General features: G+C 36.2%; 3 protein-coding genes across 3 annotated transcripts; all 3 read right to left on the minus strand.

Moving 5' to 3' along the window:
- Window positions 1–2,980, minus strand: LOC130657460 (volume-regulated anion channel subunit LRRC8C-like). The gene is made up of 3 exons (XM_057460445.1): window positions 1,687–2,980; window positions 1,199–1,300; window positions 1–497 (listed from the first exon to the last, which is right to left on the minus strand). Exons 1-3 carry the CDS (start codon window positions 2,792–2,794, stop codon window positions 1–3), a joined length of 1,707 nt encoding a protein of 568 aa, XP_057316428.1. The 5' UTR covers window positions 2,795–2,980.
- A 75-nt stretch (window positions 2,981–3,055) lies between these two features.
- Window positions 3,056–4,192, minus strand: LOC130657741 (P2Y purinoceptor 3-like). The gene has a single exon (XM_057460750.1). The coding sequence runs from the start codon at window positions 4,190–4,192 to the stop codon at window positions 3,056–3,058; it is 1,137 nt and encodes a 378-aa protein (XP_057316733.1).
- Window positions 4,193–5,749: 1,557 nt separating this feature from the next.
- Window positions 5,750–6,796, minus strand: LOC130657743 (uncharacterized protein K02A2.6-like). The gene has a single exon (XM_057460751.1). It carries the CDS (start codon window positions 6,794–6,796, stop codon window positions 5,750–5,752), a length of 1,047 nt encoding a protein of 348 aa, XP_057316734.1.
- Between the last annotated feature and the right edge of the window lie 6,564 nt (window positions 6,797–13,360).

A 13,360-nucleotide genomic window follows, 5' to 3' on the forward strand; every position in this document is an offset into this window, starting at 1 on the left:
TTACAACCTAGTCAACAAGCCATCTTCAAGGTCATTGTTTGAGCTAACATATTCCCAATCATGTAAAAATCTTAATGTATTGTTTTTGTCACTGCGTTGGACAAGAATGTTATTGTCATCATCGTCACCATTATCGTCTTCATTGGACGGACAAATCAAGTTTGTTTCTTCCGCGTCAACACGCTCAGAGCATTTGTTATAACGATTCTGTTTGAAATGTTCAATTGCAGCCTGCAATAGCTTCTCCCTGTACGAAACATTGGAGCTGTAAAAAAGTCTGCGACATTTTGTTCCTAGCCCTTCGTCTTCTTCAGGGTTAGATAATTCTGTAGCACTGAAATACTGTGGCTTTACAAAAACTAGAAACTTTGTTCTGTTTTCACTGTCAAATAATGGTACACGTGGAAGATAAACTTGTTGTATATTTTGCTCACTTGTGATGAGAACAATTTTGACGTTTAGGATTGTAGATGTTGCTTGTAGGATATACTGACATTCTAAAAGAAATATATTAACTTGAATAATTAATTCCTCCGTCAATCCACAGTACGTAGCGGGTGGGCGGCGGGTTACAGGGTTTACTTCGCAATGATGACTACGTTGATTCATACCACAGCACAACTTCAGGTCAACCCATGTTATATAAGGGCAATTGATTGAACAATGCGGGCGCATATTTAATCTATGTCTGTCTGTCTGTCTGTCACGTAAAATGGTAGCTTAGCTGCGCACGTAGCGAGACGCACGCAATGCGGTATAAAAAGAACGGGCGTACCCGTGGATATTTCTACGGGCTAAAAACTAGTAACTACAAGTACGGTAGCCGAAAGACTTTATTGCCTTACTTTGCAGTGCGTGCGCAGACTTTCTTTGATAATGACAGAATGGGGAATATTATTGAATTTTATTAAATATAAATAAATATAACGAGCCACTGACTAGTATTATTAAATTTTATTACAGGTAAAGCGTTTAAATTTTTTCGAATTTCTAAAGAACACATGAACATTTAATCTGTATTTTACGTTCAAAATACACATACACGAAACATTCATCGATTTTGCTCTGCTTATCATTGTTCTATCAACGAGTGCAATCTTACGGAGACACAAAATTTAGTTGAATTATTAGTGAGCGATAACGCGCGTTCGATCATAGTCAGTTTCGATTTTCGGCTGATGATGGCATTAAAACTTACCGTGTTTATAATTTTCTTGAGATTTCATATATTCACTGGGATGTTGCGAAATTTGATTCACGATATTGGCTACCAAATTGGATGATTCTCTTGATTTAAACTCTAAAATGACAAATTTCAAACGATTTAATTTTTTTGGATACATTTCGTAAATTGTTGACGATTCCCATTTTTTACGTGTTTCAATGAATTGAAGGAAAATAAACGAATTTTTTTATAAGCAACTGGACCTTTAACTGAAAGAATTATGAAGAACTTCCAATTAAAGAAAAATATAATATCACTTGGAAATTTTTTTTCCACGACCATTGTCAATAAGATACATATAAACAGATTTTAAAAACAAATTTTAATGCTACTAAATGCTACCAGTATTTTTCGCTAATCCAAACACTTTCTGCGTATTTAGTTAAATTCACCCAAATAATCAAATTAACTACGTTGGTTTATAAAAAAAAACGTTTTAGGTGCGCGTAATTCGAGATTACCTGGTAAAGATGTCCTAACTTCCTCTATAACGTCGTTGAGTCCAGAAGAACATTTATTCATTGAGATTTCTTGTAAGCCAATACGATGCATGATCCAACGCACTATATCTAATTCTTTGTTAAAAACATCTGCTGAAGTTTCATGAGGCAGACCAGTGCATGAATTAAATTCTTGTGCTAAGATATCGCGAAGCAACAATTGTATATCTTGTCCATTTTTTAAGTTACTTGCTATTAAATCCACACAAAATTGTAAATCCATAACTCCAGGCATATTTTTTACACCAGATAAGTTTAAAAGATAGAAATGTCTTCCTGAACTCATCCAGTATATCGCGTAAAATGAAATAAAAAATAGAAAAACGAGAAACCCAAGATTGGCAAGAATAACACCATATAAAAAAAAAGCTGGAGAAAAATTACATATCAGGTTGTTCGTTATGACGTCAGTTTTAATGTTAAACTTGCAATCAAAGTCAACTTGTTCGAAATTTAAAGTCATCACCCAGAACACCATCAGACAGAAGAACAACAAAGAAGACACAAAAAGCGAGACAATTTTAGCAAGGTAGATCCAAATCAAGATACTTTTTTCTCGTAACAACAACATCACTTTATTTCGCGTGCTGCGCAACGCTTCCGAGTTCACCGTACCGTATTCGTCATCAATAGCGTCAATGACGTCATATGATGAATGATAGTGGTAATAAGGTTTCTCCGCGCACATCAGTTGCGTGAAAAGATAATAATAACAATCAAATCTGTTTTTCACTGTTGGAATCTTTAACCATGAAGTTTGTAGTAGGAATAAAACCAACCATTGAAGAAAAAGAAAGTAGGGGTAATACAGAAGCAACCGTGCTTCAGACTCTTGCGTGCATTTTGCGTTAAAGTACTTCGCAAATACAAAACCATAAGAGACGGTTTTGTCCCGAGGTACGCAAATCAAACCAGATGAATCCGTGGAAATAACTCTTGTCCAGGATAATAAAGCAATCAATAGCAATCCAACTAATAAATAATCGAGCACAACATCCCACCATGGTTTAAACGTCTTTACAGCTTTGCTTTCTTCTGAGAAGCGAGCAGCGTCGTTAAAAGAAATCATCTAACCAAAATTGTGAATTGAACCAGCATTTAGTTAAAAAGTAATATTCTCGTCTCTGCCAAATGTTCTCGTATTTACACCTGAAAGGTATATTCCAAAGCAATTAAAAATATAATCGCATGACTAATATCTGTATAATTTTATATAAATTGATTACGGTCTTTCAAAAACCATTCGCCGTTTATTAATAAATAATATTGTATATTTTAACTCATTTTGAGTCTCACCTTTATTTACAATTGTTGTTAAAGCCTGTCCACTTTAGTATTTTTTGCACGAGAGAGTTGCACAAACGTCACTGCGAAACTTTTTATCCGCAACACTGTAAATAAACCCATTGGCAAGGCAGTGCAGATATAAAAGGCATGCCAAAACATCTATAACGTAATGATTCGACGATCTGTGATTAAGATTGATGTAGCCAAGATCATAAAACATATACCAGATATTCGCAGGTGCTATCATAACGAAAAAACATATTGTAATTGACAAGAGAATGTGAACTTTAAGCTTGCGACTTGCAATACCATTTTGTCTGCTCCTTCTCGAGAGTAATCTTCGAAGTGTAGTCCTTCGCGCCTTTTTCTTGCTTGAATTCTCCGTAGATGTTCTTCTACTTAAGGAAATGTTCTTCTCCGTAGATGTTCTTCTAATCACAGTATCGTGTAGATGCTCAACTGAATCGTTTTCGAAAATTGTTTGCTGCAAATCAGCATCATGGTCACCCACACTATACAGATTCTCTTCCTGTGAGACTTCTTGGGATAATCTTAGTGAGACTGTGTTGGATCTGTGACAATGAACGCTCATTGCACGTGTATGACTGCGCATGAAAAGAAAGATTTTCGAATGATACCACGTGGTCAGTAGTAATGGTATGAATAAGCCGGTGACGCAATGAAATATACCATAACCGATTTGAAAATTTCTAGACGGGAAATTAATCTCAACACATTGTTGTTCATAAACGTCAGAGGCCATAAAGGAGGGAATAAACTTTACAAAAATGAACACCCAGACCATAACACATGCAAGGACAATCCTTCGAAAGTTTAATCGGTGACAAATTGGATTGATAACTCCCTGGTATCTTTCATACGCCATAATCGTCATAATCATCCCCGAGGTGGAGAACCCTATTGACTGAAATGTTTTGATCAGCTTGCAAGCAAGGACACCAAAGTGCCACATGTATTTGTGAAAGAAAACATGGATATCAAATGCAGTTGTGATGGCAGCTAGTAAATCTGCGATGGCGAGCTGACACACGCAAAATTGATACGCAGACATGCGACGACGCTGATACATCTTTAATGATCGCACGAACAAAATAGCCAAATTTAACGGGACACCCACAACTGCAGACACAATGACAATGCTTTTCGTGATTTCCTCCATTTTGTGATGTCTCAAATAATGATGTACCACATTAAAACTGTAAATAGCCTCCGTCTTTTAAAGCTAGTCTCTCAATTACAGAAATCTTTTTTTTCTACACAATGCTATATCTTCCCGTTGATCTAAACGTATGATTATTTATGGAGGTCTGTCTTTTATTTTTATGTTTTATCAATGCGATCAGATCTTTATCAGGTAGAAATTGAAATATTTATATATTCGTACGCATATGGTGCAATAAAACAGACTCCTTAATACGTTATCTTTAAATTTATAAGCGTGTTTCCCAACCTCGTCCCCAGGGCTTGTTAGGCTTTTTATATTTGGACGGCCTCCAAATATAAAAAGCCTAACAAGCCCTGGGGACGAGGTTGCGTGTTTCCCTGACATTCATTTCCGACTAGTTCATATTTCATTTTTGAAATAAAAGAAAAGAGACGATAAGCCCATTCAGTTTTATTTATTTATTCGAAAGTAATTTTTGTTTTTCAAAAAATACAACAAAATTAATATTTTAGTTCTTTTTAAACTCTTGTCGAGTAAGGACGCCCACTTTGATCTTCAGTCTCAGGACTTTATGTAAGGAGTTTTCTATGGAAACAATATTGAGTATTGTGTATTAAGTGTTAAAAACTGAGGACACGTGTGTTCAACATAATCTATTCTCGAAAATAATAATATTTACAGTTCTTCTTTCGTACTTGTTTTCGACATGCTCTCCATCGTATAGCGTGTACTCCATTGTAGTGTGTATTCGCTATAACATCTTCCCCTGAAACAGCAAAACAAAAGAGAAGCAACTTGTCCTATACATAACATAAATTTCTAACATAACTACGTGTCTGTCTAAACGTCTGTCGAATTGCTATCTACAGATGTCTTGAAAGTTCATTGGTTAGTGTGTTTTCCATTCTTGTATTGGTCTTCTATATCGTTTTGGATATGTCTTTCTCGACTGCGGTTCTTTCGACGTTCGCTGTGACGCAGAGTTGTTTGTCATGGTTGTTTTAGAAGTAGATTTGGGGCCGCTATTCTCAAGTTCAGGTCTGTGAACGGTAACATGGTGTTCCTCATCATCCTCATCCTCAGTGTCTATTTTTATTGGCACATGTTTGGCAGTATCTGGAATTGGTTTGAAATGAGATATGTTGCGGGTGATCTGGTGTTCCGTTTCCTTATTCATCGCAGTGATCATCGTTCCTTTGATATCTGTAACGTGGTATGGATTCGGATTGAAAGGAGGTGTCACTTTGTTTATCCTTTTCTGTTTCACCAGAACGCGGTCAACGATGTTTAGTTCTTGTTCTTGTGTGTATCTGTTGTTATCGGCACATTCTTTTGCTTTTTGTTTACTGTCTTAGTCATTTTTGTTTAACTGTAAGTCGATGGAGTCGTCAACGTTGCTAAAAAAGTCGGGAATAGCACATCGTATTTTGCGATTATACATAAGGTCGGCTGGAGGAATATTTGTTGTAGAATGAGGTGTTATACGGTACGCCATCAAGAAGTTCTGCACTTTTTCGACGTACGACTTGTTTTCAATGTGTGCTGTACAGATTATTTTGTCAATGGTAACATGAATCTCTCGACCTCGCCATTCGCTTGTGGCCATAGGGGCGTAACCCTCCTATGATATATTCTCCTCTTTTCCATATATCTTTTCACTTCACTGGAACGAAACGGCGGTCCGTTATCGGAAACAAGTGTTTCCGGATCGTTACAAATGTTGGTGAAGTTCTTTACTGTGGTATTGTTTGTGAATGCCACGACAGGATATCTACTCCGCTGATCTATCATTACTAAGGCATACTTATTGTCAGGGAGCGGTCCCAAGTAATCTGCGTTGACTGCTTGCCATATACGAGCCGGTAATTCTGTTGGCTGGATGGGTGGTAGCGTAGATTTCTTGCTGACAGATTGACATGGAATGCAGTTGTTTACTTCATCTGTTACTAGTTTGTCCATGCCGGTGAACCAAACTTTACTTCGCAGAAGGGCTTTTGTTTTTGATAATCCCTGATGACCAACGTGGGCAAGTTTAACTACTGTACGGTGATATATTCTTGGTAATACAATTCGTTTGTCCTTCAGTATTAGATTCTGTTCTGAATTCAAGGTTAAGGAATCTTCTATTTTGTGGAAGTGTTTTAATAACTTTTTTTCGTCTGATTCTGGAGCTTCTTGCAGATGTCGCCATTTGTTTGTGCTAATGATTAATATCAATTGTTTTAATGCTGGGTCAGCTAGTGTGGCGGTTTTTATATCATTAATGTCTAAAGCGTTTGGTGTTGCGTACGACGTGAGAAAATTAACGTGTTTTTCGATGTATTTTGTATCTGTGCCAATAGCCGTTGGATTTCGGCTTAGGTAGTCACATATGTTATCTGCAGAACTGACGTAATCTGTTTTAAAGTTGTACCTCTGTAGTCGCAACATCATTCGTTCAATTCGCGGGGGCGGTGTTGATTTGGGATTGTTCAGTATATTTACTAATGCTTTGTTGTCGCTAAAAAGTGTGAAGTGCTTTCCGTAGAGGTACAAATTGTTTTTTTCACATGCATAAGTCGCTGCTAGACATTCCCGTTCTATCTGGGAGTAATTCATTTCCGGTTGCGTAAGTGATCTTGAAGAGTAAGATATCACATCTATGTCATTTTTCTTACAATTTAACAAAGTAGGATCGCTGAAATTCCCACTGGGCTTGCATCGCAGAACAAGAGTGTTTCTTTGTTTTCGTCAAAGTATGACAGACAGGACTTTTCGGATAATGTTGTTGTCAAAGTTACAAACGCTTCTTGGCATTCTGTATTCCACTTAAATTTTACATCTTTTCGCGTTAAACGTCAGAGAGGATAAGTAATGGTACTGTAGTTCGGAATGAATCTTTTTAAATAATTAATCATCCCCAAAAAGCTTCTTAATGATTTGACGTCTGTAGGTCGGTTGACGTTTAAAAGACCTATAATTTCTGTCGGACTTGGTCTCATCCCCTCTGCTGAAAACACATAGCCGAAATACTCAAGGTTATGTTGGTCAAACAAGCATTTGTGTAGGTTTAATGTTATTCCCTTATCCGATAGTGTCTTAAACACTTGTGTCAAGATTCTGTCATGTTCTTCTGTCGTTTTTGCGTAAACTAGTATGTCATCGGCAATATTGTCTGCACCGTTTATGTCTGAAAGTATTGATTGGATCGTATGTTGTAGTTACTCTGAAGCACTATTTGCACCAAATATTAATCGTTTGTACCGCATAATTTTGTCTTGTGTGCGGAACGCTGTTATATATCTGCAAGACTCGTCTAGTTCTAACTGGTGGAATGCTGCGTTAAAGTCTAGTTTAGTAAAGTGTTTGCTGTCCTTAAATTTTACAAGTAGGTCGTCAACAGTAGGCGTGGGATAACGTGTTCTTACTATCGCTCTGTTTGCGCATCTCATGTCGAGACATATGCGAATACCGTTATTGCCCTTGGGTACGACAACAATTGGGTTGACCCACGGCGTCGGTTGTCCCTTAACTTCCTCTATAATATCTTGTTGCTGTAGTTTTTCTACCTCTGCTTTCACTTTCTGTCTTAGTGCAAATGGGATACGTCGTTCCGCCTGTGTGACCGGTGTCACTTTCTCGTCGATATGTAGTTTGACCTTATAATCCGTAAATTTGCCGATCTTATTGCTAAAAAGCTTCTCTTTGTAAACTTCAATCAACGCACGTAATCTAGTGGCATATGAGAAAAGTGAGACCCGATACCCTATGTGATCCCGAGACCCGAGACCCGAGACCCGATACCCTGACACCGATACCCGAGACCCAATACCCTGATACCGATACCCGAGACCCGATACCCTGATTTTTTTTTTATTATAAAAATATTTGTTGCACGTAATATGCGAATATGTTGGTGGCTCAAAAATGGTTTTATATCACCAGGAACTACAATGAAACTAGCATCAAAAAAATTATTTTGTCTGATCAAACATGAATAATTAAAGTGATAATAGACGTTTTTAAATTCATTAGAGAATGTTTGTTTTTTCGTTGTAGGGTCGAAATAACTCCTTTTAGTTTTTGAAACCACGATTAAATTTTCCTCCACAACCATAGCAAGTTGATACATTTTTGTGGGTGTAGTTGAGTAGGAACAAGACATAACCATTATCTGTTGGTACAGGTGGTGCTGGTTTATTAACTGTTGCTGAAGGTGGAATAGGTTGCGTTGATGGTGTTCTCGTTTGTGCAGAAGCTTGTGGATTGATTAAATTTGTGATTGGGACCTTTTTAACGTTAGCTGGCCCTTTTCTTCTCTGAGTTGCCTTCGTTTTCTTTTTGCCCGCGTTTTTCTCTTTCGAAAAGTCTACTAGGCTTCTGACATTTGTTGTCTTTTTTTCGCATTGCTTTAAAAAAGGTTCGACCACATTCAACTTGAATGCTATGCAGACAGTATGCGCACATATTCCGAAACCTTTAAACCGATAGCAAATTTCACAGCAAGTTAAAATGTTTTTTTTCTTGTTTATTCCAACTGTGAATGGTTGTTTTTCGTTTTTAGCATTTTTAACATAATATGTATCGCCAAATCCTTTGATGACATCTTCATTGTTACCAGCTAACAATCTGGCATCTTTCATTAGTTCTTCAACTATCGACTCTGGAATCCAATTTAACGTTTTCACAATCTCGACGTCTTTTCCATCTGAATTTTGAGTTTGAGAAGAAGTAATTTTCTTTTTCTGAATTATATCAGATTTTCTTGGTGTATCTTGTTTTTCAGCATCGGGCAAGAATGTATTGAACTTATCGATTTCAGCTTTCCTTTGGGTCGGGATCATGTTGTAAAATTTGCTTTCAATTATAAAGAACTGCTGGTATCCCTTTGCCAGTTTCCAATCCCCTATGGAGACACAGGAAAAATAATTAAACTTAAGTCCCAGACGAAAATGTGCATTGTAGTTGTAATTGAATGTAAAATATAATAAAAACGCGTTTTAAAATTACTATTACTTCACTAAACACACAAACTTCACTCTTTGCTTTTTCCTTTCCCATTCAATCGATCTAACCATAGTCATAAGAAAAAAAGATAGTCTAGAGGCAACGACCACCGACATTGTTTACGCAATGTATCCTTAACTTAGGTAGGACGACCCTCCGATATTGCACGAAAGTTAAACATGGCGGCTTCAGCACAGGAAGATTACTTAGCTGGTGACGAACTTGATGACTTGTTTCAGTTACTTGATGGTGGTTTTCTTGACGATGATGCAATTTTTAATGCAGATGTGAACGCTGTAGTTACTGAAGTAATGGATAACGAAAAAAATAAAGCTGTTTATCGTTGTCAACATTGTGAAATAATTTGTAAATCACAACGTGGTCTTACTAGGCATTGCAATGTTAAACATACATCAGCAACTATCACAACAAATTCTTGTGACTCTAGTATTTCCATACCACAGCTGTCAAAGGAAGAACAATGTTTGAAGAAATTTCACCCCTTAACTTTAAAATTAATTGTAAATAAATGTGCTGATTCATGCTTTAAAGATTTGTGTTTGCCTGAAAATATTAGATGCTTGTTCTCGAAAGAAAATTTTTTATTTTCAATTGATGATGCTATTGAACTATGGAACAAGTTCAGACCAATGATTGAAAAATATTCTGGGGATGCTGAAGATTTTTACATGTATTTTTATGGCATGTTGAAGGAAAATATCCTACCATCAAAATTTGAAGAAACACGATTTAGCAATATTTTACTTGCAGAAGTGGCAAATCATATGTTGACCCATTTATCAGGCATTGGTAAAGATACACCCAAAGACCTACAGGTGGCAGAAATTTCAGAAAAAGAGCTCAAAAGTTTAGATTATCTTGGTGGATATATTCTTCACAAGCTACATTCTAGGTTTCGATTTTCAAAGGCTACTTTAACAAATCGCACACAATTTATTGCACTGCTGCAAGCATGTAAGGTTGATAGCGATGATTCTCAGACATATATTAATATTCGTGATCGTGGAGGTTTGTGGAGAGTAAACAAAAAAATGCAAGCAGTTTTCATTAAATGTGAACAAATATTTCGGTTGTCAACTATTAATTTCCCAACCAAATTGGTATGTCACAACATAGTCCACAAGATGCTAGAAAACCCTTCAATTTTATCTAATTTTAAGAGTGCCTGTTATGAAGTGGAGCCACAAGTTGATGAAGAAGTTAGTTTAAACTTGTTGGAGCATATGTTAACATTGTTTACTAAAGTTCGCACCTTTTCATATGCTAAAGATATTCGTGAAAAACACAAGGCTGCTAAACAGAATTCAAAAAAACGTGCTTTGAGAGTTGAACTAAAGAAAACAGCTATTACTAAAGAACTGGTACATTAAATGTTTGCCAAGTCCTAGACATGGACTAAAAAAACTGTCAAAAAGGCTATTTTTATAGCCACAAATCTTCAAAAAACATGTTTTGGCTTTAACTTATATGTTTTATTCTACGTGCCTGATATATTTATTTACATTGTTTATTTAAACTTTATTATTGTTAAGAAATTAGGAACGACAGTTATTCACAGGTTTTGTCGATAACGCCAAATATTCTCAGTGACTTATAAATCACTGATTGCAAGTTTTTTTCCAAATATTTTTCAATTTGTAGAGTTGAAAAAAGTTCCAGGTGAAGTAAATACCATGTGTACCTACAAAATTTTGTTTTCTGCTAGAACCCTCCAGTCCCCAGTATAAAGGGGACTAAAGAATGTGACTAAAAATATTGATAGCCAGTGTAACGTGGGATGCTAATTCTTTTACATTTTTGAGTGTTGCAAAGTTTGTATCAATATCACCTAGGTCCACAAAACCAATTAGTTCACCTGTGTACTTATCCCACACCAAATCTTCCTGTATCTTCATCTCGTCAAATAGTATGGTGACAAATCTCTCAGGTGCTGAAAATAATGCTGTTTTCTTAGAAAGATCTTCAATAATTTGATAGTTAAATCCTCTGGTTGGGCGAATGTAGTTTCGGTAATCTCGCAAAGTACGCAAACTGGGAAGGACTAATATTCCAGAACCGGTGTTTTTATCAAATCGCAAGTCGGAATATGCAGAGGAAGATTTAGCAGCTAGATTCAGACAGTATTTGATGATCATAGGATGGTATCTGACACTATGTGGACTAGAAGATTGCACATACTTTTGTTGCTCCTCCCAAAATAACTTCATAAAAGGTGGAACAGCCTCTCTGTCACAACCAGTAAAAATAGATATTAGATCTTTACTTAACGCAGGACTTACATTTTCAGAGTGACTTTCTAAAGCATTTTTTATTTCTGCAATTTCCTTTTCCAATCTCTTACAATTTAGTCTTTGATTTTGCAGAGTTAATTTTATCCTTTCAGGGGAGGTAAATTTAATCGGTGCCTTCAATTTAGCTGGTTCAAGCATCTTTTTTTCTTTTCGGGTGTCACTATACATAACCTTTATGTTGTGAGAAACACACTGTAAACATGGATGTTTGTCATTGGTGGATAGCAGCATCCTGCAATCATTAGACCGGTAGTATTCATCTTGGTGTAGATGAGATTGAAATGACTGCTGTTGGAAGGAGAGGTAATTAAACTTTTTAGGTATGACATGTTTTTGATAGTTAAATTCTTTACCAGGATCAAGCATAGTAATACCTCCACATAATATGTAGTTATTGGTTAATTCAAAAATAAAACTTGAAAGTGTAATGTTATAAAATGTTTGATTGTATAACGAATAAAAGACATGGTCATCAGGCAACATCCAACCATAAACCCTTACAGAAAATGCTAATGATTGGTCTATAAATACTTCATACTTTGGTAGGATATGATCTGTGGTAAAACATGTAACAATGACTAAAGTATCCTGCACATCAACATGCCAACTTTTACTTAATGAAAGTTTCACGATGCGTTGTTTAAAATCAGAAAAACTTTTATAAATTGTGGAAGGAGATGGTGGCGGAGATAAATCTTGAAAAACTAGGAATTCCTCACGCTTTTGTATAGAAGTGGTTGAACGACTTTCACTACTAATGGTGACAGTTTGAAAACTTTTTTTAGGAAGATTCAGATATGGTATTTCCCCTTCTTTTAGTGACTTACGTGTAGGGTAAACATAAAATTGATCAGGCGAGAAATGACGTTCGCAAATATATAACTTGAAGGTATCAATACGCTTTCTCAGCTGCTTATCAATCACACGATCCTTTGTTATGATGTTGATCAATTTCTCACCCCATGTCTTGTTGAAATCACTATTTGGCAAAGGAACTTTGAAAATACTTATATCCTTATGTCTTCTGGAAGTGGAACAACCAAATATTGCGCAATTTTCCCCAGGCATATTAGAATAAACATCAAACTGTTATGAAATCAAACCAAAACATACAGGCAATTATACGCCATTTTGAACTTCTGTGCAGGATCGGAGATCTGGGTGCGAGCTTCATTTGCTTGCAAAAACATAAAACAATAGGCCATTGTTTGTCACCAGACTATCTTTTTTTCTTATGACTATGATCTAACAGACACTTTCAAATGCTTAATCTGGACTTCCTCATTAATTATTCATTCGATCGAACGTACGTCTTGCTTCGAATAAACTTAACATATCATCTCTGTTATGTTAGGTTGAAAAAACAAGAAAATAATGAGAAAAAAATTAGATTTTTATTGAAATAAAACATCGCCGAAAAAAATTAATAAAAAAAAAAAATCAGGGTATCGGGTCTCGGGTATCGGTGTCAGGGTATTGGGTCTCGGGTCTCGGGTATCGGTATCAGCGTATCGGGTCTCGGGTATCACATAGGGTATCGGGTCTCACTTTTCTCATATGCCTAAATCTAGTAGGTGGTTGAACTTTTTGGGCATGTTTTTTTTTGCTCTCCCTCGTGCTGTTTTTTGTTTTAACGTTAATCTTATATGCTGCATTGTTTGTGTTTCTAGATTTATCTGGTGTCTTTTGAGGAATCACGTCATCCTTCGGCATAATTATTAATTTTAATTCGAGGGCAGTTTTGCCGTTTAAAAGATTTTTGTGGTCAGTGTTAATTACATAAAAATCTTTTATTGTAAGGCGGTGCTTATTTTCGATAACGAGGTTAATTTTTCCGAGGACTTTTAATTTGGGTTCGTTCGAG

This window comes from Hydractinia symbiolongicarpus, chromosome 9 (genome assembly GCF_029227915.1).
Source record: "Hydractinia symbiolongicarpus strain clone_291-10 chromosome 9, HSymV2.1, whole genome shotgun sequence".
Lineage (NCBI taxonomy): Eukaryota > Metazoa > Cnidaria > Hydrozoa > Anthoathecata > Hydractiniidae > Hydractinia > Hydractinia symbiolongicarpus.

Bases quoted from the DNA above. Each gene is read 5' to 3' on its own strand.
- LOC130657741 (XM_057460750.1), bottom strand. From the start codon at position 4,192: ATGGAGGAAATCACGAAAAGCATTGTCATTGTGTCTGCAGTTGTGGGT.
- LOC130657743 (XM_057460751.1), bottom strand. From the start codon at position 6,796: ATGAATTACTCCCAGATAGAACGGGAATGTCTAGCAGCGACTTATGCA.
- LOC130657460 (XM_057460445.1), bottom strand. From the start codon at position 2,794: ATGATTTCTTTTAACGACGCTGCTCGCTTCTCAGAAGAAAGCAAAGCT. The intron at 1,301-1,686 runs GTAATCTCGAAT...TTGTCATTTTAG, and splicing joins AGTTAGGACATCTTTACCAG to AGTTTAAATCAAGAGAATCA. The intron at 498-1,198 runs GTAAGTTTTAAT...TATTTCTTTTAG, and splicing joins TCAAGAAAATTATAAACACG to AATGTCAGTATATCCTACAA.